Here is a 27,085-nt window from a genome sequence, read left to right as displayed (position 1 = left end):
AAAAAAAAAAAATCTAAAATTGATGAGACAAGCCCCAGGCCTGGCCTTTCCACCTGGTGGCCTGCCGTCCCCTGGGCCACACCGCCAGAGCCCAGCCCAGCACCGCTGGGGCGACCATCGTGGCTGGTTCTCCCTGGACCCCTCTGCTCAAGTCTGGGAGGTCCTACCGGTGGCATCACCAAAACAGGAAAAGGGAAACTGCCCACCCTTCCTTACATACTCCCGAGCTGAACTTTGTCGGGAATGTAGAAGTTATCCGGAGGGAGGGGAGGGGAAGTGGAGAAAAATAAATACCAGAGCTAAGTGGACAGCCCCGGGGATCCACCTCCCGCAGAGGCGGCCTCCAGGGGGGCGGCCCTGATTGTCCAAATACTGCGCTCAAAGATATAGGTCTCTGACCTCCCCGACAGGCGCCCGCCCTGGGGGACGTGAGTCTCAGAAGCAGGGAAGGGGCCAGCCCCTCAGGTCCAGTCCCAGTCCCGTGGCCGCAGCCCGGCCGACGTCCAGCCCCAGGCTCCGGCCCCGACTGAGGCCCAGCCGGTCGTCCCTGGGTCCCGGGGCCCCCGAGGACTCCGCGGCGAGCTGGTGCTCAGCCGTGTGCCGGGGCTCAGGCCTGCTCCTTGTCCGCCCTCCACAGCCGCTCCTTCACCTCGGGGGGCAGTGTGTTGAACAGGTCCTCCTCCACCACCAGGCCGCTGCGCTTGAGCAGCGGGCACTCGCCCAGCTCCACGGGCAGGCACTCCAGCCGGTTGCCCCGCAGCTCAATCTGGGTCAGGTTGGTCAGCTCGCCCACCCGCGAGGGTAGCGACTGCAGCACGTTGTTGCCCAGGTGCAGGGCCCTCAGCTTCCGGCACTGGAAGAGTTCTGGGGGCAGCGCCTCGATCTGCAAGGGCGGGAGCAGAGAGCCAAAGTGAGGGGCGCAGCTCAGACCTGGGACCTTGGCTGAGGTTTCTCCCCAGCCCCTCACCCCAGGCACCAGCCGCTCCTCTGAAACCCATTTCAGCTCCCTGGGCCCCAGCTGCAGCACCATCTGGCCTAAAGCCGGCCTGACCTCCACCTGGGTGGGAAGTCTTAGCTCTTGCGCTCACTTCCTCCGGGAAGCCTTCCCTGACCTCCTGGGTCACCTAGGGAACTCATGGCCCCCAGTGTCACCAATCCCTCTGCAGCAAAGCTGCTTAATCACCTGTCACTCCCGGACCAGGCTCTGAGAGGGCAGGGCTGGGGCTCCCTGGTCCCCTGCTGTCTCCCAGCGCTTGGCACCCTAAGAAGCAGGTCACACTGGCCAGCTACTGTCAATCCCGCCCCCTCCTCCACTGCCCAGGGCTCCTCAAGAGCCAGGCTGTGGGGCCTGCTTGGTTTAAGAATGATTTATGAAAGAGAGCGGCACGCTGAGAAAATCACACACCCCAGGTGCTGAGAAGTGCGGGGAGCACTCTGATAGGGGTGAGGACCCCAGCCCTGTCACACCTCCCTATCCTGGGCCTCAGTCCCCTCATGTGTCAAGTCACACCCTGATCATGAGAGCAGGGGGTCCAGTATGGGTCATCCCCCTCCTAAGTTTGCAAAACCTGAATGATGGCAACCCCCCACGCAGCTTCCTCCCCAGCGGGCTCGCCCTGAGCGCTGATACTACTACCTCATCTGCCCGTCAGAACCCCCTGTAAATACCGCATCGACACCTCCTCTGCTTTCCAGGTCGGGTACCATTTCACCGAGGAGGCCCTAAAGAAGCTAACCTGCCCAGAGGTTCCAGCTGGAACAGTGGGGAGCCAAGCCGGAACCAGGTTCAACAGCTTGGGCTCGGCTATCCGTCCACACCGCTGGCGGAGCAAGGAGCAAACAGTGGGGCCCAAGTGGGCCCCTGCTGAGTCTCTGGCACACAGGAAAAGGTCCATAAATGCCGCCTTCTCCCTTGCCTTCTGTGAGGAGTCGGCTACAAACCCAGGTTCTCACCGAACCTATCTGCCAGAACAGTCTCCTTCAGAAGGGCTGGGCAGAAGGGACCCCACCTGATCCCACGTGAGGATGATGGAGAGACTGTTTAATAAGCCCTGGGAGGTGGCTCTGTCACGGTACCCATTGTCCTGCTGAGGCCTGCAGAGGCGGGGTGTCCAAGAATGCACGGCCACAAAGGTCAGGAGAGGGTGTAAGCGAACCTTGCTTCCTCTGATTCAGAGCCCGCGCCATGCTCCCATTCTGCCAAATATGGCGCTCATTGGCAAGGCCCCTTCCCTCCCTGGACCTCGGTTTCGCCCCTGTAGAACGAGAGGTAGGACGGGCAATGCCTCTCGCCTTCAATGCTCTGTGGCTGAGGGCCTTTGGGCAGACTTGGATCTTGGGTGACTTGTTGTCTGAAAAGAGACCCCGACCTGGGCCTCCAAAAACAGCCATCATCGTGCCCAGCGGTCAAGGATGGAGTCAAGGTGGCCTCCAGGTGAGCAGGGCTAAAGGTCAGGGACACGAAGGTGAGAGGGCATGACGGGAAGTGGGCTCTCGCAGGACAGAGGGGCCTGAGCCTCCCAGAGAGCCCACTCCACCCCCACACAGGGACTCCTGACCCCTGTCTGGTGGCTCAGACAGGGGTCAGGGCAGCATGAAAGGCTTGGCCCATTGAGTGCCACAGCTGGGATCCACGTGCAGAGCTCCCTCCCTAAAACGCCCCTTCCCCAGCACCCCCTGCCCCAGCCAGTGAGCTGCCTCCAGGTCCCCCAGAGAAAAGAGAAGGTGCCCCAGCAGCTCAGAGCCTCGCCACAGTCACCCCGTCCTTTGGACCTGTCCTTTACCAAAGGTGTCACTCGGCTGCAGAAGGCTTAGGGTCCTGTCCTCTCCTCCCTCCCAGGGACCTCCATGGCTCCCCCCTCAGCACTGAAGCAGCCCCAGATTCACCTAGTCTTTGAAAAAAGAGACAATGCTCCCAGAAGCCTCTGGGGCTGTTCCTTCGCCCTCCCCCATCCCGACAAACCACGTGGAAGAAAACGCTGTCTCTCTTCAGCTGCGATCCAGCTTCTGCCCCTGTCCACCCCTGAAACCACATGGCCAGAGTCACCAACAGTCCCTCCTAATCCACTGGACCTGAATCCATTCCTTCAGCCGACCGTCCCGCGTGCTGTAAACCCACACGCTTGAGCCAGACGCCTCTCTCCCTCCATTCTCTCCCTGCAGTGAGGTCCACAAGGACACCTCTTCCTCCAGGAGCCCGGGCAGGGACAGAGAGGACTCCCTGAGCTGCAGGCTGACCCAGCATGGTCCCTTGGATGTCCCAGGGGGCCCCAGACACCCAACATGGGACATACACGCTCCTCTCTGAAAAGCAGCGACCCCTCCTCCTGCATCCTGTTTCAATGACCCATCTTCCCAGGCATCGAAGTGAGAAACCCCTAGCCCCTCAGACCTCTCCCCGTCTGCCCGTCCAATCCAGCCCTACCCTGCGGATTCTCCCACCAACGTCCCTCCACCCAGGGCAGCCTCTGTCAGTCAAGGCCTCACCCCCCCACCCCGTCCACCAATGATGCCACCAGGGTTTTCTGCCAGCTCTTGACTTGTCCCTCGTGCCCCTCAAACCCAACGCCTCACGCTGCAGCAAGAACAATCTCTCCCAATTATCAGTCAGCTCGTTTCTTCATCTACTTGGAGAATTTGGTGAACATCTGCTCTGTGTCAGGCACTGAATGGAAGAGCCAAGATCCACGTCACCAGACGAGGGCAACAGAGACCACATGGAAACAAGCCGGAAGAACAGGATTCCTTCCGGCCCTGACCTCAGGGGAAAGTCCAAATTCCAGGGGCTGCTAGCTCACCGATTCCCGCCCACCAACCCCGCACTGTCAGGACCTACTGGACTCTCCATTTCCCCTTCATCTGGCTAACTTCCCCTCGTCCTCGGGGCCACGGGAGACATCCCTTCCTCCAGGACGTCTGCCTGCCCTAAATCTGGGCTGACACCACCCCTGTGTTCGACCAGGAGCCTCCAGATGGGCAGCCGGGGGCTTTATGTGTCCCTGGGTCCCCAGCACGTTCCTCTATCCTACAAGTGCTCAAAAAACATCCGCCAAATCAATGAAAGAATGAATTAATGAGTCTGTAGACCACGAGCATCTTTCACGCCTATTCATGTGAGTTTAAACCTGGGGAAAGAGCAGCTGAGGGCCTGAGCTGGGTCCTGCCTCCCCTCCCGGTCCACCTGCAGCCCCGGGTAGCTCACAAGGGAGGAGGAGAGGGGCTCCAGTTTAAAAGGATGGGCCCAACAAGCACCAGCCCAAGTGAACTTTTCCCCTACTAAGGCCTCTGGCATTCCAGGGGCGGGGACAGGATGTGATTAAGCAGTGAGCAGGGGGTCTCCTTCCTCGGGAGAGCGTGCCTGTCTCCAGCTCCTTTCCTGAGGGGTGACCTCAGCCGAAAGGCCTGATGTGACCTCAAGGTCCTGCTAGGGGTGAGGAGCCAGGGGCAGGGGACGGAACTGCGAGCCAGGCTGGAAGCCTGATGGGCCCTCCACCTGGAAGGGGGGCCCAGCAAGCCCCGGGGGGCCACACAGAGCCGGTGCAGGGCCCGTGGGCCGCCAGGACATAGGAGGCAGGTTACAAAGGGTCCTGAGGTGCCTTAGTCGGGCCCAACTCCAGGGGCAATCTGGCCCCCACACTATGCTCTGGGGGAAGCCCTTAAAGAAGGGGCTGGGATCTGTCTGGTGCTCCCCACATGTGGCTTCCCTCCAGGAGTCCAATTTTTCTGATTCATGGCCTGTCCCAGGCCCTGGGGGCAGATGCTCCCACGTGAAGCAATCTGGGATCCGACCTCGGTCCTTGGACACTCACAAAGTCATAATCTGGGGGAGGAAGATAGAGTTTGTGACTCTTTCTCTGATACAGGGAAAAGTCAGGGTGGTTTGCAGTAAGGGAGGCTTAGGGAAGAGGGGAGGGAGGCCCAGACCCTCCAATCTGAGTGACACTGGAGGAAGTGTGTCCTTTCCTGGGGCGGGGTTGGGGAGGGGATTTCAGGTCCCACCTGCCCCTTCGCTTGAGGCTGCTGGAGAGAGTTGCTGCTCGGAGCACAGTGCCCACACAGCCTGGGCTGCTTGGTGCCCCTGGCTGCAGGGGAAGGAGGTGCAGAGGTGGTATCAGAACCAGGTCTCCACAGTCCCCACCCCGGGCTTTGGAACCCCACCACCACTTGCCTCACCGTGTCCCCACCCTGAAAGTAGAAAACGGGAAGAGATCACTCTTCCCACAGGTCCCCAGGACGGGTGGGCAAGGGATGATCCTTCCATGGCTGTGGCTTTATTAGCCCCACAGGGGCCAGACCACAAAGCCACAGGAGCACCCAGCCCTCAACCCCACCCGCCTGCCTCTGAGAAGGGGCCCGTGGGTGTGGGGGCTTCCCTGGCCAGGCAAGGGGCTGGTACACAGGGCTGGTACACACAGTTTCCTGGGTGTCTCCAGGGCGTGGCCTCCCATACGGCTGGCCTGAAATGGTTTGCACAATTTCCTCTCCAGAAAGGCGGGTAGTGACAAGCAAAGGGAGAAGGGTGTGTCGGGGGGTGTCGAGAGCTGCAGAGACCACCCGGCTCGGCCTCAGTGAGCACCAGCCACCCACGGTTTCTGTGCCCCATGGGCCCAGGTCAGCCCCTCAGCTCCCGATGTGGTCTAGAACAGGCTCCAGGCTAAGCCTCACCTCCCACAACCCAACCCTTGGACCTCTTGTCCCTGCACGTCCCCACCTACGAGAAATCTGCCCCAGGTCACCTCGGCGGGGACAGACCACCATCCCTCCCGGCAAGAGGATTCTGCAACATCCTGTGGCAGAGACAGCCCCCTGGCAGCCCAGCGATCCCGAGTCAGGAGATCCAGGGGAGGAGTAGGGGACAGCCCCGGAATCTGTCAACCAGACTCTCCCGGGTGGTTCTGGGAACCACAGGTGAGGACCTCCCCCAGCTAGGAGCATCTGACCATCCCGACCACCCGGAGATGCCGAGCCTCCGGAGCAAACCCCTCCCCCCACACCCCCCGACCGCCCAGGGCACTGACCCGGTTGGCCGTGACAGCCAGGTTCTGGAGGTTCTGCAGGAGGCCGATGTCGGCGGGGAGGAAGGTCAGGTTGTTGTGGCTGAGGTCCAGGTAGCGCAGCTTGCGGCAGTAGAAGAGCTGGGTGGGGATCTTCTCGATCTTGTTGCGGTTCAGGTAGAGGCGCTCGAGGTTGGTGAGGTTGCCGATCTGGATGGGGATGTAGGCGATGTGGTTGTACCAGAGCTTAAGGCAGGTGAGGCGGTGCAGGTGCTGGAAGCTGATGATCTCCTCGATGGTCTTGAGGTTGTTGTCCTTGAGGTCGATCTCTTGCAGGTTGTGGAGGCTGAAGATGGAGTGCGGGATCCGCTCCAGGTCGCAGCGGATCAGCTCGAGCTCGGTCAGGTTGACCATCTTCTTGAGGCTGTTGAGCACGATGAGCTTGGTGCCCTCGTTGCTGACGGACAGCTTCTGCAGGTGCGCGCCCACGTCGGTGACCACCTGTGGCAGTTTGCTCAGGTTGCTCTTGAGCCGCAGCACCTTCAGGCGCTTAAGCTCACGCAGCCCGTCGATGACGATGTAGCGGTTGTTCTCGGCGCTGAGGTTGCCCGTCAGGTGCAGCTCCTCCAGGGTCTTCAGGCTGTAGATCCACAGTGGGATCTCCTTGATGTCCGTGAACTTGATGTGCAGGGCCCGCAGGTTCTCGCGCAGGAAGGCCAGGGCGGGCGCCTCGATCTTGGCCGCCGTGTGGTACAGCCAGAGCTCCTGGAGCCCCGTGAGCTGCGCGATGCTGGGCGGGATGGTCACGTCCGGGATCAGCTCCAGCTTCAGCACCTCCAGCTCCAGCAGGTCGAACACGGTGTCGGGGATGCCGCTGAGCATGAACAGGTGCAGCTCCAGCTTGTCCTGCGCGTTCTTGGTGAGCCGCTGGCGCAGCTTCTCCAGCGTCCACTCGTTGTTGAGGTTCAGCTGGCGCAGCTTGTTCTCGCTCACCTCCGACAGGAAGACGGCGAAGCGCTTCGAGTAGAGCGGGTCGTACTGGTCGATGAGGTGCAGCATGAAGGCGAAGTCGTTCTTCACGTCAGGGATGTCACTGTAGCTGCTCTCCTCACGGATGGACTCGAACGAGTACTTCTTGAGGGAGCGCCGCAGCATCCACCCCAGCGTGTACATGCAGACGAGGCCGTAGAAGATGACCAGGCTGATGTAGAAGGACGCCAGGATCTTGAAGAGCGTGGCCAGGGGATGGGCGCAGCGGTAGGTGCGGTAGCCCGTAAGGCTCTCGAGGTCCACGGTGCAGTCCACGTCGAACTTGATGTTGTGCACGTAGTAGACGGTGTAGCAGATGATGAGGACGAACTTGATCACCTTGATGATGGTCTGCCGCATGTACAGGCGGTACACGATGTCCCCCTCCTCCACGTGGGTACGGAACTTCTTCACCTTCTCGAAGAGCGCCTTGGCCTGCTCCCCCTCCTTCTTGTCCAGCACGCCCGTCTCCGAGCGGTCCACGATGCCCTGCTCGATCCGGGACTTTGTCCGCTGCAGCATGGGCACGGTGGCCTCCACGTCCTCGCTGACCGTTGACGACTTCTTGTCCATGGAGCCGTTCATTTTGCTAAAGGCCGGCTTCGGGTCGCTCTCTTCCACCACTGTCTCGGACAGGGCCCGCGTGGTCCAGGGCGAGTCGAAGCACTTGAGCAGGATGGACACGAAGTGCTCCAGCTTCGAGCTGGTGCGCGGGAACTTGAACCAGAAGTTGCTGCAGGCCAGGAAGATGAGCGTGTGCAGAAGCACCAGGTAGGGGAAGTACTTGGCGAACCAGTGTAGGCGGTTCTCGTAGCAGACGGCGTCCACGTAGTTGTACTGGTGCCGGTCCAGGTCGTACCTGATGCCCGTGGGGCCCGTGCCGGGGGTGGGCAGTACGGTGGCGTTGGGGTAGCTGGGCTCCGGGCCCGGGGCTGCCCAGCCCCGGAATGAGTCATTGCAGGAGTCCTTGGTGACCCACTTACAAGGCAGGCAGATCATCTTGTCCTGGGTGACCTGGAGCGTGCCCCCGAAGACCGCAATCATCAGCATGACGATGGAGATGTAGTCGGTGAACACGTCCCACCACGGCTTCAGGATCCGGTATGCTGGCTGCGTGTCCGCAAAATAGCGGAGCTCTGTCACTGGAATCATGGTTCAATCTGAAAAGGACCCACAGGAGGGGGTTAACCAGGGTGGCCTGGCTGTCCGGGACGCTGGAGTCGCCACACCCACTGTCCAAAATTTCACCTGGTGTCTAGGTGGGAGACGTCACAGCCTTGCCACTCACAGGGGGGCCCACTGATCGGCCTCTCTCCAGAAGCCAACTGGTCACCAGGTAGCTGGGAAACCACCACCAGAGAAGGCAGGCCGCCTCCCCATTTAACAGACATGAAGATTGAGCACTGACGTCAGGAGCCACGCCGACAGACTGCTAACGTGGCTTCCCGGGGGTTCCAGCAGGAGCCATCGGGAATTCCTGTCCAGACCCCATCCTATTAATGATCAGACTGACCAGAGGGGCTTGTTGAAATCTCTCAGTTTGCTTGGAACCCGGTGCTGTGACGCTGCCCCAGTGACTGGAAGAGGTTCCCCCTAAGTGTTGGAAATCTAAACGTACAAGAGGGGCTCGACGTGAACCCACTTTTGTAAAACAAATGGGGAAGTTTAAAAAATTCCGCAAGAGTTCATGTAATTATGTCCATATAGGATCTGAGGGGAGAGACACAGACACACACACACACACGCACACACGCACACACGCACACAGGCACACACACGTATGCGCATGCGTGGTAGGGGGTGGGGCCAAGCAGAGAAAGGACAAGAAAACAAGACTGGTCTCCGCCCCACACTAGATGACGTCACATGTATGATTATTACCTCTGGCTCTGTGCATGTACATGTATATAAGGAACTAAGCTCAGGGAAGTAAAGTCACCTGCCCAACATCATTGTACTGCTAATGGCAGAGTCAAGACTAAACCCAGGGCTGTCCCTCCACCTCCCCACCTGGGTCTTCATTGCTGCGCAGGCCCCCTGTCCACCTGCCTATCCCAAGAGCACCAAGAGATTACGCCCTGGAGTCCAGCTTCTCTGTCCCCTGGGGTTCCCAGAACTCAGGTCACGACGGGGCCAGCAGACACCACCACCCGCCCTGGGCCACCGGCTCCAGCCCAGAGGTCAGCCTTCCCAGGGAGGCCAGGACTCCCAGGCCAGGGTGAATGGCCACCCCACAGGAAGGCCCGGGCCGCTAATGACCGGCTGGCTCCTCGTCCCACCCACACTCCTAGGAAGGGGGCACTCCAGGGGCGGGCCCGCTGAGTCATACAGCTGGCCTTCAGCTGAAAGACATTTGGCTACTTGTCCCTCCCTTCCCAGTTTCCCAAGTCCACATCCAAGCAGGCACCCAAAGGTTGGGGACAGGAAAGGAGGAGGGGCCAAGGCAGAGGCCTGAGGGCATGTAACAGCCTGCCCCTGGAGTGTCCAGAAAGAGACTACCCCGGCAGGACGCCAGACGCTGGGGGCGGTGCAGGTTATGACCAGGCAGGATGTGGCTGCCGCCTCACCGTTAGGGAGAGTGGGTGTGCCAGCCTCCCAGCGAGGACACCCAGCCTCCCAGCGAGGACTCCCAGGCTCCCCACGAGGACACCCAGCCTCCCAGCCAGGACACCCAGCCTCCCCACGAAGACACCCAGCCTCCCAGTGAGGAGTTGCCTCTGGGCCCCTGCTGTCCTGGGCTTTCTTTGCATATGTCACCTCTTGACTTCCAAGGTAGACACTGTTCACTGCTCCGTTTAAGGTGAGGAAACGGGAGGCTGAAAGAGGGAGGAAACCGCCCCGTCGGTTCCCTTCTAGCGTGTCTGGCTCTTCCCCTCCTCCAGCCCCAAGCACTTGGTTTCAAGCACATCCTGAACTCGCCATCAGCCCTTGGCTCAGCCCTCTGGGGACAATAAAAGTGACCCAGGTGTGTCCACGCCTCAGGGACCTCTCGGTGAGCGTGTGGGCAGCAGTGGGAGAGGCGGGGAGTGTCCAAACTGAACCTGCGAGCCTGCGACAGGGCAAGGGGCAGCCGTGGCTACAGCCACCTCCCTGCGGAGAAAGGCTTCATGGAGGCTCAGGGGGGCAGAGCCAAGGGCCCTGGCTTGGAAAGCAGAGCTGGGGGTCCAGCGCAGGACCAGCCTCATTGGGGGTGGGCGGTGGAGGTGGCCTGTTCAGAGGGTGGGGTCACCCTCTTGCTCTGCCGTGCTTCCGCCTCTCCTCGGCCACCAACTCACTGTGGAACTCTGGACAAGTCACAGTACTCTGCTCTCCCACCACAGGTTTTCGGGAGAACGCTGGAAAGAAGATACAGAGGCCAAACCCCAGGCCTTAGTCCCCAGGGATGCCAGGGAAGGGGCTCCTGCTCCACGACCAGGCCCCCAAGAAGAAACAGCTAGGGGGCTGGGCAACCTGCTCTCCAGTAGCTCTTGCTGAGGGCGTGGGGGAAGTCGGGGCCAACACGGCTGAGCTGGGATCTGCCGGCCTTGATTGACCTCGCTGGCTGGCTCCTGCCCTCAGGTTCTGCACAGACACCTCAAGCGCCGCTGAGTAGCGCCCCCGGAATGTCAGACTCGGCTGTGCTTAGCGCAGAGTGGGGCAGGTGGGCCGACGTGCCCACCGTCATGCTCCTCTGGGGCAGGAGTCCTTGGAACACAGCGGGTCTCAAGAGAGGGCCGCAAGGGCGACAGGGCAGGGCAGGGCCTGGGTGTGGCGGGGAGGCAGTGCAGCAGTGAGTTTCAGGGGGATGTGGGCAGAGCTGCGCATCCGCATCTGGCAGGGAGGAAGCCTCTGGCAGGGAGGAAGCCGAGGCAGGGGCTCCTGGCCCTACCAGCTCCACCCAGCCCAGAGGGCCCTGGGGAAGGAAACAGATCCCTAGGCAGGGATCTCCCTGCTGGGACCGGCCCCAGGAGCCAGTGACTCAAGGGCACTAAACACCCAATGGGAGGGGTGGGAGTGGGGGTGGGGCAGCTGCCATTCCCAGACTGAAGACTCACCGCCAAGTCCAGGACGTGCACGCTGCTCTGGCACCTTTTTTTTTTTTTTTTTTTTTTTTTTTAAGTCAGCTCTACACCCAACATGCTGAATTCACAATCCTGAGATCGAGAGTCGTGCTCTACCGCCAAAGACAGCCAGGAACCCCCACCCATTTTTTTCTCAAGATTGTTTTATTCTGGTAATATATACATAGGATAAAATTTACCCCTTTAACCTTTTTTTAGGTCTATGATTTAGTGTCGCTTGAATACACTTCCACGGTGCAGCCGTTGTCACCACGGGTCTCCCGAACACTTCCACCTGGTGAACTGAAACCCTGTCCCCAACTAAACTCTAGGTCCACAGTTCTCCTTCCCCAGTCTCTGGCGACCACCATTCTAGTTGTTCTTTGTCTTTTTTTTTTTTTTTTTTTTTGAGAGAGAGAGAGAGAGAGAGAGAGATGGGATGGGGGACAGAGGGAGCTGGGTAGACAGAGTCTTAAGCAGGCTCCACGCCTGGTGCGGAGCCAGATACAGGACTTGATCTCATGATCCTGAGATCAGGACCTGAGCTGAAATCAAGAGGCAGATGCTTAACCCACTAAGCCACCCAGGCACCCCTCTACTTTCTGTCTCTATAAAGTTGACTAGCCTGAGTACTTCATAGAGGTAGAATCGTAACAGTATTTGTCTCGTGATGTCTGGCTTATTTTGGGTAACAGAATGCCCTCAACATTCATCCATGTTTTGGCATGGATGTCAGAATTCCCTTCCTTTTCTTTTTTTTTTTTTTTTAATATTTTATTTATTTATTTGAGAGAGAGAGAGAGAGTGCACAAGTAAGCAGAGCAGCAGGCAGAGGGAGAGGGAGAAGCAGGCTCTCCGCTGAGCAAGGAGCCCGATGTGGGTCTCAATCCCAGGACCCTGGAATCATGACCTGAGCGGAAGGCAGCTGCTTAACCAACTGAGCCACCCTGGCGTCCCTTCCCTTCCTTTTTAAGGCTGAAATATTCTCTATAACCATTTTACAGACAGGGAAAAACTGAGGCTCAGAGAGAAAAGCCATATGCCCAACTTCACACCACCTGAAAGTGACAGAGGCCACCTTCAAAGACAAATCCACAGGGGAGCCCTGGCATGCAGGGCCTCCAGGGGGCCATGGTGGTCAGGCAGATCCCACATGGCAGCTGCCTTGGAACAGGGCTGGTCCAGTCAGGAGAGTACCATAGGGAAATGGGGCAGATCCAAGAAGTGGGGATTTTCCTTCCCAGTTACAGAAAGAACCCTTTCCAGGCCATTTCGGGCAGCGAGTGTGCTCATTCCCTCCCTGTACTGAGCCCTCCCTAAACGGTATGGCGTCCTAGCAGGGGTGTGGAACAGCTTCCCTCCCAGGGCCTGTTTCCCTGTCCTGAAGGGAGCAGAGACTCTGTTGTGGATGTAACCACATTTTGTAAAAGATGGTCAAGGTACCCAGAGGCATGTGATCCCAGACCTGGGCCCATCGTGGACGCCTCCCTTCCAACTGCATCCCACCCTGTGGTCTGCCAGCGAGACTTGGTTCCAGAGCGGCTGATGCCAGCGGACACCCCCTTGTCCTGGTCACTCCTGCCTCTCACTGGCATGGAGGGAATGACGTGTCCAGGAGTCAGGACTCCTTCCCTAGAAGGTGGCACGCTGGTCTCCCCGTCCATAAACTGGGGGGTGGGAACAGATGCCCCAACAAGTTCTCAAGACTATTCAGAAATCACAGAAATGAGGATTTCCAAACTGCCTGTGTGTGGCCCCCGGGTCAGGAGGAGAGCAAGCCCCGAGCTACGTGGTGTGAGCTTAGTGCTAGAGGGATAGCAGGGTCAGTTGGGGCTCCAGCCTAGATAGTGGAGTGACCCTGGGCAGGTGTCTTCATGTCTCTGAGCCTTAGCAACCCCCGATTTGAGGAAGGGGGCTGAATCAGATGAGGGCCTGACCCCCCAGACCAACCCTGACTTCAACAGACAGTCAGGGGTAATTGAAAAGTGGCCAGAACAGGAGCAGAAAGGAAGGAAATGGAAGAAGGAAAGCCACCCGCAGGCCTCGCAGACACCTGGCACAGACACGGGTAGGCGGGGCCTGACCCAAGCAGGGCAGTGAGCACCTCCTGCCACTAGAAAGCAATGTGGCCTTTTCAATGGACCAAGGAGCTCTGTCTGTAAGGCTACTGAGGAAATAAGCGAGATCTAGAAAAATAAATAAATACAGTCCCATAAACCCTTGACCAAAGTCCCTGCACTGTGGGGAGGGATGCCCTCTCAGAGTGGGAATAAGAAATAGAATGAAAGGATGGGGCACCTGGGTGGCTCAGTGGGTTAAAACCTCTGCCTTCAGCTCAGGTCGTGATCCCAGGGTTCTGGGATTGAGTCTGGCATGGCATCGGGCTCTCTGCTCAATAGGGAACCTGCTTCCCCCTCTCTCTCTGCCTGCCTCTCTGCCTATTTGTGAACTCTATTTGTCAAATAAATAAATAAAATCTTAAAAAAAAAATAGAATGAAAGGAAACTGTAATTTTTTTTTTCAATCAGTGTGCATAATCTTTGTGATTGAAACAATAGCAGAGTTCCAAAAAAACAGATGAAAGCAAGAAAGAAAAAAAGAAAGGAAGAAAGAGGGCGCCTGGGCAGCTCAGCCAGTTAAGCATCTGCCTTCGGCTCAGGTCATGATCTTAGGGTCCTGGGATTGAGCCCCACACTGGGCTCCTTGCTCAGCAGGGAGTCTGCTTCTCCCTTTCCCCACCTTTCTTGCTTGTGCTCTCTCTCTCTCTCAAAGTTCTCTCTCTCTCTCAAATAAATAAATAAAATCTTGGAAGGAAGGAAGGCAGAGAGAGGGAGAAAGAAAGAAAGAGAAAAAAGAGCAAGGAAGGCAGGAAGGAAGGAAGGAAAAGAGAGAGAGGTTGGCCTTCGAGTATGGGGATCAGGTGTTCTTTTAAAGCCCTGAGAGGGCAGTTCAGGGAGGGCAATGGGGAATTGGGTCAGATCAGGTCAGGTCTCTGCCGTAAGAGGAGGGGAATTTGGAGAGGATCCTGAATAGAGAGGACAAAGATGAACAAGTTAAACTCAGACGGCTGAGAAAAGACAAAAAGGCAATTTGCCTTGCTGTCCTCTGAGTTCTGGTCCGGCTACTTCTCCTCCTTCCAGAACAGAGGCCTCACTCTGAGCCGGAGACGGTGCCCTCCTAGAAGTCAGGGATCAACATCACCACTGAGATGGGAAACCTCTGGTTGTACCCAGGAAAAGCTCAGGAGGCAGTGGCCAAGAGGCCACCCAGAGGGACTTGGGAGGGTGGGAGCCCCACAGGACAGCAGTCACTCCAGATTCATCCGGGTCCCTTAGGTAGAGCCCAGAATACGATGGAGAGATCTGCTGAACTGGGCAGAGCCCGGGAAGGAGGCAGTAGGAGGGAGGGCAGAGATTGTCTGGGAAAGATTCTAGCACAAGAATCAGTTACGGGAATGCTCATCACAGCGTTATTCATGCTCTAGGAAAACTGGAAACCAGCCAGATGCCCATATGAGCTGACTGGTTAAATACTTATTAAATGATCAGACGATAGAATACCATGAAATAATGAAAACACGTTAGAGCAAGACACCTGATGACTTGGTGAGAGGAAAACTGTCTGGAGTATGTTAATGCCGATGTAGGTAACAGGGGAGCCTGGGTGGCTCAGTCGGTTGAGTATCTGACTCTTGATTTCGGTTCAGGTCATGATCTCCAAGTGGTGAGATCGAGCCCCATGTTGGGCTCTGCAGTCAGCACTGAGTCTGCTTGAGATTCTCTGTCTCTCTCTCCCTGTCCCTCCCTCTGCTCATGCACTCGCTCTCTCTTGCTCTCTCTCTCACAAATAAAATCTTTAAAAAAAAAAAAAAAAAAAGAATACCTACAACAACTTGGAAGAACAAGGTGGGAGAACACTTTCTACAAAGCTACAGGCATTCAGCCAGTGTGGTGCTGACGAAGGGATAGATGGATGGACCACAGGAACAGAAGAGCAAGCCTAGAAACAGACCCCGAAATGTCAGGAAACTGACGTGACAGTGTTGGCTTTGTGGATCAGGGGGAAAGAGCGGGCGTCCATGAATGGAGCTGGCTCTCAGCTACTCGTGTGAAAAAGACATAGCCTCATCCATTTCCTTATATGAAAATAAATTCCAATGAACTGAAGACCTAAGCCAAAACCTGAAAATGTTTAAAGAAAGAGCTAAAAGATCAACTTAGGATGGGAAAGGATTTCCCATCACAAAGAGGCATCCTTCATCCTTACAGGAGAAGGCTGATATCTTCTTGGTCACATTAAGTTAAAATGTATGCACACTGAAGAATGTAATAAGTAAAAAGAACCCACAGACTTGTTAGAGATCTTTGCAATGTGCATAACTACAAAGGATTACTATCACGGACAAATACAGAACTCCTACAAGCCCAAAAAAGAGACAGTCCAACAGAAAGAAACGGCAAAATACAGAAATAGGGCATCTGGGCAGCTCAGTCAGTTGAGCATCTGACTCTTGATTTCGGCTCAGGTCATGATCTCTGGGGCGTGAGATAGAGCCTGGAGTTGGGCTCTGTACTCAGTAGGGAATCTGCTTGAGGTTCTCTCCCTCCCACCCTCCCCTTACCCCCCCGGAACCTGCCGTGAGTTCATGCACACACACACATTTGCATGCTCTCTCTCTAAAGTAAATAAATCTTGAAAAAAAAAATGAATAGACAACTCGTAAGAAAAAATGCAAATGGCGATTAATATATGAAATTAATTCCTAACCTCGTTACTAATCAGGGAATGCAATCAGAGGCCATTTCACTACCCTGTGACTGACTGGCAAAAATGCTGAATTCCCCCGAGATTAGGAAGCACACATCCTACAATCTAGCCACTTCTCTCCTAGTTAGAGATCTCAGAGAATCAGAGAGCTCTTTTACACACACGTGGAGCCATGGACAAAAATGCTCACGGAGGCGTTGTTCCTAACGGCCGCAAGTCAGCAGCCACCTATCCATCATCAGGAGGAAGGATAAATCATCATCCTCACACACTGGAATGCTAAAGCAGCGAATTAATCATCTATACCTGCACGTACCAACAAGAACTGACCTCAAAAACAAACCTGAGCCAGAAAACACGCTACAGACTAATTCCTTACGGGTTACACAAGAGTTTCTATACCGTATGTACCCTAGTACAGCTACAGAAGCGTGCACGGAGAGCCCCCGGATCAAGATAATGATTTCAGGGGCACCTGGGTGGCCCGGTCGTTAGGTGTCTGCCTTGGACTCAGGTCAAGATCTCGGGGTCCTGGGATTGAGCCCCACATCAGCTCCCTGCTCGGCGGGAAGCCTGATTCTCCCTCTCCCACTCCCCCTGCCTGTGTTCTCTCTCTCTCTGTCCAATAAATAAATAAAATCTTAAAAAAAAAAAAAGATAATAATTTCATCCAGAGAGGGAAGAGAAAGGGATTGGGGAAGATGCTTCACTTGTGTCCCAAATATTTTGAGAAAGAGAGAGGCTATATCTGAAGCAATTCGTGAAAAACATGAAGGTCTGACAAAGCTGAGTCCTGGATATGATATTTGCTCTGGTTTCAACCTTTTCTGTGTACTTAGACTACTTCATACAAAATTTACCAAAATAATCACCCGTTTCTACCCCTCCTGGCAGGTCTCCTCTCTGGTCCTCGCACCTGCCAGGCTCAGCGGGAGGCAGCAGGTCTGGACCCATTCATTGCCAGGGCAGCAAATTCAGCTCCTCTTTCCAACGAGCCTGCTGCTGACCAGAGCTGCAGCACCTGTGGTCTCCGACGATCCTGACTCCACAGAAGGCAGTCCCACCCCTGCCTGGTGCTTCCCTGCCCCTAGAGAGCTGCCCAAGTTGGGAGGAGGCAGCCAGACCCTTTCCACGGAGCTCACGGCACAGGTGGGGAGAAGCTGGGCTGGATTCCTCTGGGGAGGCTGGAGGATCCCTGCCCCTGGGGAGGTAGGGGGGAGGTCAGAGAAGCAACCGGGGGAGTCCCTATCTTTCTCATGATGGCAGGCAGATCTCAGGGAGTGCAAAGAGCATAAGCTCTGGAGCTGCAGAAGACACAGGTTCAAAGCCAGCTCTCCTCTGAAATCCTTCCATGACCCCAGGACCAATTACTAGCCCCAGGCTCGGTTTTCACAGCTTTAAAATAAGAATAGTGCTCCCTGTCTCATCTCTCTGGATACAGGGACCCAAAATATGTCCAAAGGGATATTACCAAAAAAAAAAAAAAAAAGATGCTATCCAGTAGAGGAAAACATAGATTCTGTGAAAGAAGCCAGTCGCAAAGGACAAATCCTGCAGGAATCCACTCATATGAGGTAAGCAGGCAAATTCATAAACACAGAAAGTAGAAGGGTGAGCGCCAGCGGCTGGGGGAGGGGAAGGTGCGGAGTGAGTGTTTACTGGTAGGGCGTTTCCGGTTTGCAAGATGAACACAAATTCTGGAGATCTGTGGTGGCTGCCCCTGGACGTGACAGTGTTAATGCTGCTGAAGGGACACTTAAAAATGGTGAGGACAGTAATTTTCCAGTTACGTGCATCTGACCGCAATTTAATGAAGTTAGGAAAAGAGAAGCATGATCTCATTCTTCTTCGAAAAAAAATTCTATCAGTAACTTATGGCTGTATGCATAGAAAAATCTGGAAAGCTAAACATAGAATTGTATATCGTTAAGTCCGCGGGTGGATAAGATTGGAGAGGGCTGTCTATACGACGCACTCTTCTATCATTTAAAACAGGAGCTTTTAGGAGTAGGAAAAATATCTGGGGAGAAGAGACCTTCCTCACTGTGTGGTTTCAGAGACTGTAAAAGTTTACAAGAAGTATCTGTCATCTACCGTGTTAGGAGAAGGTGAGCCGGCCCAGCCTGCCCCACCCAGGTGACAGACACTCCACAGGGTGCCGTCCTCCCTGTATGGAAGGAGAGCCCAGGCTGGGTAAGCTCAGACCCTGGGAACAAATGACCTTTGCTCTGAGCCTCAGTTTCCTCAACTGCAAAATGGGAATATTGCTGAACTGACCTCAGGGGCTTACTGTGACTACTTCAACGACATAATGTATCCTGCCTGTTGCCCAGAGGAAGGTGCGCTCTGGTCACAGCTCACCTGCCATCGCAGAAAACCCTCCTGGAGCTCAGTGGGGGAAGACACCCAGGTCTGGGCTAAGTCACAGGGACAGGCACAGGAGCCCTCCAGGAACTGCCCCATCACACAGGCTACACTCAAAAACCTTGAACTTCTGGAGCCCCTGCCAGGCTCAGGGCCCCAGGAAAGGATGGAGGTTGAGAGTTGGTGATTTGCTTTCAGACCACCCCTTAGGGATCTCTTGACATTGTTGATTTCCCTTGAATGCTTCTTCTAGACAGGGAAGAAAGTCAGAGAAATGCCCTGCAGCCCACTCCAGCCCAGAGGCAGACCACCCAAGCATGCCCTAGCCCCTGTGTCAGCCTGCAGGCCTTCGGCTTTCACACTCGAGCCAGGTCAGCAGGCTGGGCTGTGGGGAAACAGGGCACAGAGAGCCTTTTGTTCAAGACCAAATAGAGATGCTGGGCAAGCTTCCCGGGCAAGAGGGGAGGCAGGAGGCTGGCGCCCCTCCTCGTACCACACTTGGGAAGGCGGTCTGTCCCTCCACCGCGCTCCCAGGGAAGGGGGAAGGGCCATTCCCCAGAGGCCTGAGGAAGACAGTGGGTCAGTGGCCCCGTCCCGTAAGGGCTCCGGGCCTGTGAATCTCCTCCTCGGTCAGCCCCCCTGGGCCTCCTCTGGTCCCAGAGCCAGGAGTGGGAGGAAAGGTCTCACCTCATCATCAGCTGCGCACAGCCCCCACCCACTCATGAGCAGAGCACTGCCCTCTAGGCCCCCACACCCACTTGGGGTGAGTCAGCCATGGGCTGGGGGCACTGCCTGGCTTGGCACTCAGCCCGCAGAGAAAGGCACACCCTCACTTCCCGGGAAAGGAAGAGGGGACACAGTCAGGGCAGGAGGCGGAAGGCACAAGTTTTGTTTCCAAACTGCTCTCACATTTGGGCTGGGCCTCCCGAACAGGTCTGTCCTCTTGCGATCTTGCCAGGCTGTGGCCTACCTTTCGGGGTGAAGGGTAACCAGTGAGGGACACCCATCGGGGGCTCCCAAGCCAAGCCCATGGAGCAGCAGGCCAGGCTGGAAGCCCAAGCTGCCCCCTCGCCCCACCAGGCTGGCTTTGGAGCCCCCAGCTACTGAGACGGACAACGTGCCAACACTGTGCCCACCGCTTCCTGGCTCCCCGTCATTTCACTTGTGGGTGACCTTGGGAAAGTCACCAACTTTCCCTCCTAGGGCTCTGGTTTCCTCATCTGTAAAATGGTTCATGACTTTATAGCAAGGACTGAATGACAGAGTCTGTGGATAGCTCTGGCCCAGCGCCCGCCGCATAGTTAAGACTACAGTGTTAGCTGCTGTCACTGTCACTGTCCTGCCAGGTTTCACCGGTGTCTTTACTGAGGAGAGATTAAGTGACCCGCCCAAGGCCACAGAGCCAGGAGGTGGTGGGACAGAGCCCCACAGGGCTGACTTTCTGTGACGTCAATCTGCCTCAAAGGCAAGCAGGCCTCCCGAGCCCTCCCTGCGCACCCAGAACCCCGGAAATGCTTCCTAGAACAAGACCCCCTTTTCCTGAGGGGCACAAGGAACCAAGCGGTCTGCAGGGAACCCCAGCGGAACACACGCAGATGCCTCTGGTGTCGCAGGGATAGCTCGAAGGAAACTCTAGAAGAGAGCCCCACCCTGCCAGGTCTGGGCCCATGGGGACAGAGGGGCCTCAGTCGGCTACGAGCACCAGCACCGCGTGCCAGGACCGGCTACGGAATGGTGGGCTGGAGCACCCACGGGAGGCTGCAGACACATCTGTGAGACCCCAGGGGACCGGGACCGAGGCCAACCTAAGTTGTCTGTGGCCCGGCTCTCTGGGCTGGAGGGGGGCTGCCCCCCAAGAGATCAAGACTCAGGGAGCCGGAGAGAGGGGGGAAGGGCAGGATCCCCGTGTGCCCAGCCCCTGCTCAGCACACTGTCAACAGCCCACCCTGTTAGAGGGCGAGTTTGGCCGCGGCGCCTCTGAGGGTGTCTGGGAATTCTAGAGCCACTTTCCTTCCAGAGGAACGTCGCTCCCAGCAGGCCGAACAGCAGCAGTCCATTTAATTTTGAGGTTTTCGGCCCTCAAGAGACAGTTAAACATAGAACTTGCTACGAGATGCAGTAGGAACGCACTGGGAAAGACAGCAGGGGATGTTTGTGGCTGGGAGTAAAAGCCATTCTGGGAACCTCGGTCCCACACATCCTTGAAGAGGGGTGGTGAACCCCCCTGCACATACTGGGGAGTCACTAGAACCCCCGGTCCTGAGGGGAGCTTGGCCCTGCTTCTACACCAAGGGCCGATCAGAAGCCGGGACCGGGGCTGAAGCGTTGCCCCGTGCGGCATCGGCAGCCCGCCAGCCTCACGCCGGCCTGGCAGTGTCCTCAAAATGCAGATTCCCACCCCCCATCCCATCCCCAGGTCAGACTCTGCAGGTGTTTGCTGGGGAGGGGGGAGGGCGGTCCCGGGGAACCCAGCCCTGAAAGCAAGCCCCTGGGCAGCTCGGAAGTGCCCTGGAGCCTGAGAACCTGGAGAAGAAAAGCGGAAGGTGGGGTACAAAGAGCCCAGGCTGCCAAGGCAAACATCCGGGTTCAAGTCCCAGCTTTGCCACCCATGCAAGAGCTCTTGTCCCTCCGAGCCTTGGCCTTGAACCTGCAAAAACGGTGGAACCACATCACAGGAGAGGGCTGCTATGTGTATGCGGTGACCCGGCGCACTGCCCGCCCGGTGCTCAGACCTTGGCCTCAGAGGACGACCGGGGGCATGAAGGCCCTGCTACTAGGAGGAGGGAGAAGGCGGAGAGGCCAACTCCTGGGGTCAGAAGTGTCTCCAACGAGAAGAAAAAGAGACTGCAGGGAAAGAACAGGAAGAAACACAGGTGAGGAAGACAGGCCAGTGAGCCTGACGAGCCCACCAGGGACGGACCCTGCCAGACCACAAAGCAGGCGGCCAGACCTGAAACCCCTCCTGTCCCTACAGAGTGTCTTTAGACCCCGGTCACAGGGCAGCCCTCTCCTCACCACCCTCCAGGTTACAACCCAAAAGGAGGAGCGCCTGGGCGGCTCAGTCAGTGAAGCTTCTGCCTTCAGCTCAGGTCACGATCCTGGGGTCCTGGGATCGAGCCCCATGTCAGGCTCCTTGCCCATCGAGGAATCAGCTTCTCCCTCCTCCTGCTCATGCTCTCACTGTCTCTCTCAATGAATAAATTAAAAAAAAAAAAAAAACAACTTGAAAGGAGAGGGGTGCACCTGGCTGGCTCAGTTGGTGGTGTGACGCCTGATCCTGGGGGTGTGAGTCTGAGACCCACGCTGGGTGTAGGATTACTTAAAAATGAAATCTTAAGGGGTGCCTGGGTGGCTCAGTCGTTGAGCATCTGCCTTCGGTTCAGGTCATGATCTCAGGGTCCTGGGATCGACCCCCGCAGGGAGCCCGCTTCCCCCTCTCCCACTCCCCCTGCTCACGTTCCCTCTCTCACACTCTCTCTCTCTGTGTCAAATAAATAAAATCTTTAAAGAAAAAAACACAAAAATCCAAAACCTGAGAAGAGCACTCTGAAGGGACCAAGACTTCCCCAGGGCACTGCCGGGGTAAATGAGTCCGAGCCACACTCAGACAACACGGCAACTTATGCGTGTCCCTCCCAACCCCCAACCTGGCCACTGCCCCAGGCGGACAGCAGAGACTGAAACCTCCCAGGCCTGCCCATGCTGTTGCCTCCACGCTGTCCCTGGCACGGAGGAGGAATTCTGATCTCAGATAAGTAGGACCTGCTGCTTCCTGCTCATCCCTGGCCAGAGAGACCTCAGCTCAGGCCTCCCCTCTCCTCTCCAGGAGGCAGAGCTCCTCAAAACCAACAGGAAACTCCAGCAGGGCAGGGCTGGGGTTTGCTGACCTTGTCCCAATAAACAGGAGAGTCAACAAAATCACACAACAGGCGTTTCCTAACCCCCCCTGTGCTGCTGCCGTAAATGCCCTCACACACGGCTCTGAACCCCAGGGTGGCCAAGAGGGGAGCAACAGGGCCGTGCCAATGGGACTCACATGCAGATCCACGCTTGCCTGGGAAAGAGGTCCTGGCAGCGGGTCGGGGGGTGGCAGGGGGGAAATGAAATGGGGCAAACTGTGAAGCAACAGCTCTACCGACACTTGACGTGGGAAAGATAAGCAAACAGTAATGATGCATGTGGAACAGCGCACTCCTCCCCGTCCATATCTCTGGGGATGGGGATCACGGGAGACTTTCGCTTTCCATGACATCAAAATCAAAACATTATAAAAACATAACAGCGAACGCGCAACTATGTTGGTAATTACCCCCCCTCCCAAAAAAGATTCTTATTTCTCTTAAAATCCACGCTACGGCGGGCCGGGTCTTCCTTAACCAAAAGCCAAGGGGACAGGTGGCTGCAGGGAGGCCTCGGGCGCACAGCAAAGGACCCTGACCTGGGATTCTGGGATCTGGCTCCAGCCCCACATCCCTCCTTCCTTCCTGAACTCTTGGGCAAGCGGCTTCCCCGCTCTGAACCTCAGTTTCCACAACTGTAAACAAGGGACAAAGGCCACTGCCTGCACGTCCTCAAATGGCCAGAAAAAATCATCGATAATGGTTGTTTTATAAATTATAAAATGGGCCGCCCAATGCTGCTCAGCTTAGAACAGTCCTGGGACATGCTCTGCTAAGTGCCTTCCCTCTATCAACACACTTAGTCTTGAAAATACCCTACGGGGAGGTAAGGTGCTAAAATGATGGCCGCTTTACAGCTCAGGAAACTGAGGCTCAGAGAGGCAGGGTGACTGGCCCCCCATCACTCACCGAACATGTGACAGAGAAGATTCAAACCCATGTCTGACCACGAAGTCTGGGTCTTTAACCAGGGCACTCTCCTGCCTTTGGGAACTGGTTTCCAAAGTGCAGGCCTAGGAACCCTGGTCCCCAAAGGGGTCCATGTGATCAAATAAGTGTGGGGACACACAGCGCGCCGGATCCCTCTCCGAGGAGGTCAAGCTCACTCTGCACAGTCAAGGCTAAGAAGTCCTGCAGCGGGGACGACCCGTTTCCCAGGGTTATCAAACCACCATGACTGCAGAAACTGGTGTTCTACGGGAGACGTGGTCACAAGACGGTCTGGTTAACAGCCCAGACTGACAAGATCTGCGCCGAGAGAGAGAGAAAAGAACTGAGGCTCACAATGAGACTTAACACGGGCATCTGAAGTCCAGCAGCTGCATCTTCCTCCTCCAGCCGCTGAGCCGGGAGAAGGAAGCAGCGTGCTGTCTCCTGCCGCCTTTGCCCTGGATGCCCTGGATGCCCTGGGTCTACGGTAAGAAGAGCAAAGGACCGCAGAGATGGAGAGGGCGCCCTTTGCCCCCTAAGCTGGGGAAGACACCTGACTCAGGGCTGGCCCGGAGGGAGAGGGGCCCCATCCTTACCCCGTGGACGACTCTGCTATCTGCGTGCTGGCTGCCGGTGCTGAGGCTGGCCCACGTCGGTCTGGGCAGGGTCTTGGCATTCCTCTCGCTCCATGGAAGCAGCCTCCCTACGAGAAGTAAGAGCTTCCGTCAGCGTTCCCTGCGGTGCTGCCAACGTTCTCTGAGCGCTTGCTCGGTGCCAGGCCCACGGCTGGGCTCCTGGGGTGACAAGAGGGAACCAGACAGGCTACTGGGAGATGCCAAGTTACGGTTACAGTTGGCTTTGGGGAGCCCAGGGCTCTGCTGGGGGCACCGGGCAGCGAGGGGAACGTGGAGGAAGCCCTAGACCGAGACCGGGGAGTTGGGGTGGGCGGGCCTCCCTGGACAAGGTGTTGCCCGAACTGAGCAGAAGCGGGAGAAAAAACATCCCAGGCAAAAGTAACAGCACAAGTTTGCCCAGAAGGGAGAGAACATGACATCTAGACAGCGCGGAGTGGTTCAGTCTGCGTAGATCTCGGACCGGAGGAGAAAGGTGGCGAGACAGGAGCCACAGGGGGGCGAGTTGAGTTCAGGCGAAGACACAGCCTCAGCCCAGACACACGAGTTCAACTCAAACACAAATTCCAGCTGGCACCTATGAGTCAGGGAGCATTTAGTGAGCACCTACTACACCCCAGGCCCTGCTCAGAACCATTCACAAAACTGAAAAGGACAAGTCAGCAGGGTGAGGTGGGAAGTTATGATCAGACCACAGTAGGGGCTGGGGGCAGGGAGTGTCTAAACCACTATGAGTCGGGATGGCGGCTCAGCCACCATGAAAGGCCAAAGGATAAGCAGGAGTTGAGAGGAAGGAGGGAGTGCGGGTGGGGAGTGCACGGGTGGACAAAGGGAACTGAATGGCTCTGGGAGGGACTGTGGAGCCTTTAACCACGTATACCAGTGAGCACCTCACGCACCCACTCCATGCCAGGCACCGTGCTGGGAGGAAAGAAGCAGAAGACAGTACTCAGCCTGGAGAAGAGATAGGTCATTTACCCAGCAAACCCACACAGGGTGACGGCAACCAGCAGAAAAGTACCTAGAGTTAGTTGTAAAGGCACAGAGGCCTCTAAGCCAGACTCTACCCCCACCCCGTGCTCCTCAAGGACAGGGTCCCCGCTGAGGCTGGACAGCCCAGTCACCTGCCCAAGGCACAGCCTGAACCAGAACTCAGGCCTTGGGACTCCCGGTCACTGAATCTTCTAGTCCTCCCTCTTCCGGGAAATACACACTGACCACTGCCAACATATTCACCCAGAGCTAATGCCTCCTTCCTCTGTAATATTTCTATTATTATGCTGGCCACGGTGTCAATGCTTTCCTGCCTGCCTCTCCTCCCAGACCGCAGCTCAGGAGGCCAAGGAACTGTGTTCTCTAGCATCATTCTTGGTCCGGGCCAGTTACTAAAGAATGGCTAAATGGGTGAATGAATGAATGAATGAATGAAGGATAAAGGATGGAGAGACGGTGTGCTGGGCTCTAGGACCCTACACCCATCCCACCTGACTCCTCATGAGGTCTTAGACCATCAACCTGTGCCTCAGTGTCCTCATGTGAAAATCTGCAATCGCCTCCACTTTCAGGAGAGGGAGTCAGGAACCCAGGTGATCTCTTCCCTCCAGCTCCTGCAGGTGAGGTCCAGGCCAAGCCAGGCAGCAACCCAAGGCCCAGCCACTTCCCCAAGTTCTGACCCAATGGGGCAATCCTCAGGAGTCCCCTCTGTCCAGAAAGGCCACTTGAAGTTTGCAAAGGAAACTGCTTCCTAGTGGGTGTGCCCACAGAATGGAGTACAAAAACACAGCGTTGAGTTGGTGCGGAGGGGAGTCACAAACATTTCTTGGGCCCCTGCTCTGTATCCTGGAAGGCAGAGAGACATTAGACCAGACCCCAAAGCACCTCTAAGACTGGGAAGACAGGAAGGCAGAGGCCCACCATTCATGCCCCAGCATCTCTCCAGTCCTTCAGCACAAGCCATCTGTCCTTGCCTCCCCTCACAAGCCAGAGAAAGACTTGACCTTCATGAAGGCAATGCCAGTGTGACTGAGCCACGGGCATTGCCCAGCCCTCTGAACAAACTCCCACTCCCCCATCCGCTCTGCAGGAAATATCACCAGCAACAGACCACCTCCTCCTCCTCCTCCTCCTCCTGCCCACAGTCTGTCTGTCTGCTGATCTGTCTGCTCAAAGAGGTTAAAGAAACTCCTAATGGAAAAGATGAGTGAGGCCCATGGGAACCTTTCAGCTCCACCAAATCCCTCCTCCACAATTTAGGCCCAAATTCCCTTTCCCTCACAAGCTCTCTCTCTCCTCACCCTCATACCTCATCCTCCAAAGGCTTCCTGGGATAGAGCCGGGGAAGAAGCATCAGGGGAGCGTGCTCAGCCCCACCCTTCCAGTCAAGTCCTAATCAAGAGTGTCGGACACCCCCCAACCATATCTCCTCCTTCCCAAAAAAGGCAGTCCCCAGTTGCATCAGCTGAGCCCCAGCCCAGTCTTGGTTCACTCCAGCCCAGACCAAGGGGAAAAAGCAATCAACAAAAGAAGCAGAATCATCGTGAACCCCAAACACCCTGGCTACGCTCCTTCAGCCTGGGAACTAACTTTGCTGGATATCCAGTCCGTACCTCATCAGATCTGGCTCTTGGGCCCATATGGATGCAGAGGACATGCGCAAGGGCCTCAGACCCTGAACCGGTCCCCCCGGCGAACCCTCAGTGCGGACGAGCCCCAAGATCTTAGCTAGGGATCCTGCCCCCAAGTCAGGGCACGGTTCCCGCCGGATCAAGAGGAGGGAGGGGTCCGAAGGAAGTGGAGGGGGCCAGGAGCCCAGGAGAAGAGAACAGGGGAAACCTTTAAAAACGGGGGGGAAAAAAAAAAAAAAAAAGCTGCCAAGGAGAGGTTTCAAGGTGGAACCTCTACGAAGTGGGGAGCATGTGCATGTAGGAGTTAGGATCTGGGGGAACCCAGGGGATGACAAGGGGACCTGGGGGAGCCCAGGCGGAAACTCCCGGTATGTAGAGCGCAGGGAGGCACTGGGGTGCCTGGGAGGGGGCTCGCGCGCCGCGGCGCCGGGGGAGGGTGGGGCCCCGGAGACCCGGAGTACCGGGGAGCCAAGAGGTAGGCCGAACTGAGCTGCGGCGGGAGGCCCCCAGGGAGCCAGCCGCGGCGGGCAGAGCCCGAGCTGCCCGAAGCGCCCAGAGCCCGGCAGCTGGCCGGGGGCGTGCAGGAGTGGGTTTCGAGAAGTGACAGCTCGTGCCCCTTTCCCCGCCCCACCCACTCACCTGGTCCCGCCCGGTCCCGCCGCCCAGTACGCAGCCCCGCGCCCCCGCCGCTCTGTCCCGTCGCCGGCCGCTGCGCCCCTCCGGCGCCTCCTTTTGTTTGTCCCTCACTGCACCACTCAGCCTCCTCCGCCCCGGAAGTGACGTCACCACAGGCGCGAGCGCGGCGCC

The 27,085-nt window shown here is 56.8% G+C and overlaps 1 protein-coding gene across 2 annotated transcripts; it reads right to left on the bottom strand.

Moving 5' to 3' along the window:
- On the bottom strand, positions 1-27,025 carry LRRC8A (leucine rich repeat containing 8 VRAC subunit A). Of its 2 annotated transcripts, XM_032866034.1 has the most exons (4): positions 26,918-26,984; positions 23,619-23,725; positions 6,018-8,182; positions 1-883 (listed from the first exon to the last, which is right to left on the bottom strand). In XM_032866034.1, exons 3-4 carry the CDS (start codon positions 8,172-8,174, stop codon positions 608-610), a joined length of 2,433 nt encoding a protein of 810 aa, XP_032721925.1. In that variant the 5' UTR covers positions 8,175-8,182; positions 23,619-23,725; positions 26,918-26,984; the 3' UTR covers positions 1-607. The 2 variants fall into 2 exon arrangements, with proteins under 2 accessions (XP_032721925.1, XP_032721926.1); XM_032866035.1 differs by lacking the exon at positions 23,619-23,725 and having other exon boundaries at positions 26,918-27,025.
- Between the last annotated feature and the right edge of the window lie 60 nt (positions 27,026-27,085).

This window comes from Lontra canadensis, unplaced genomic scaffold (genome assembly GCF_010015895.1).
Source record: "Lontra canadensis isolate GAN:19392208 unplaced genomic scaffold, GSC_riverotter_1.0 scaffold30, whole genome shotgun sequence".
Classification (NCBI taxonomy): Eukaryota; Metazoa; Chordata; class Mammalia; order Carnivora; family Mustelidae; genus Lontra; species Lontra canadensis.
The sequence above is the reverse complement of the archived record's forward strand: the minus strand, read 5'-3'. Positions and strand labels throughout refer to the sequence as shown.

Excerpts from the sequence above, each read along its gene's own strand:
- LRRC8A (XM_032866035.1), bottom strand. The coding sequence starts at position 8,174 with ATGATTCCAGTGACAGAGCTCCGCTATTTTGCGGACACGCAGCCAGCA. Across the intron at positions 884-6,017 it reads TGGCTGTCACGGCCAACCGG|ATCGAGGCGCTGCCCCCAGA; the intron begins GTCAGTGCCCTG and ends CCGCCCTTGCAG.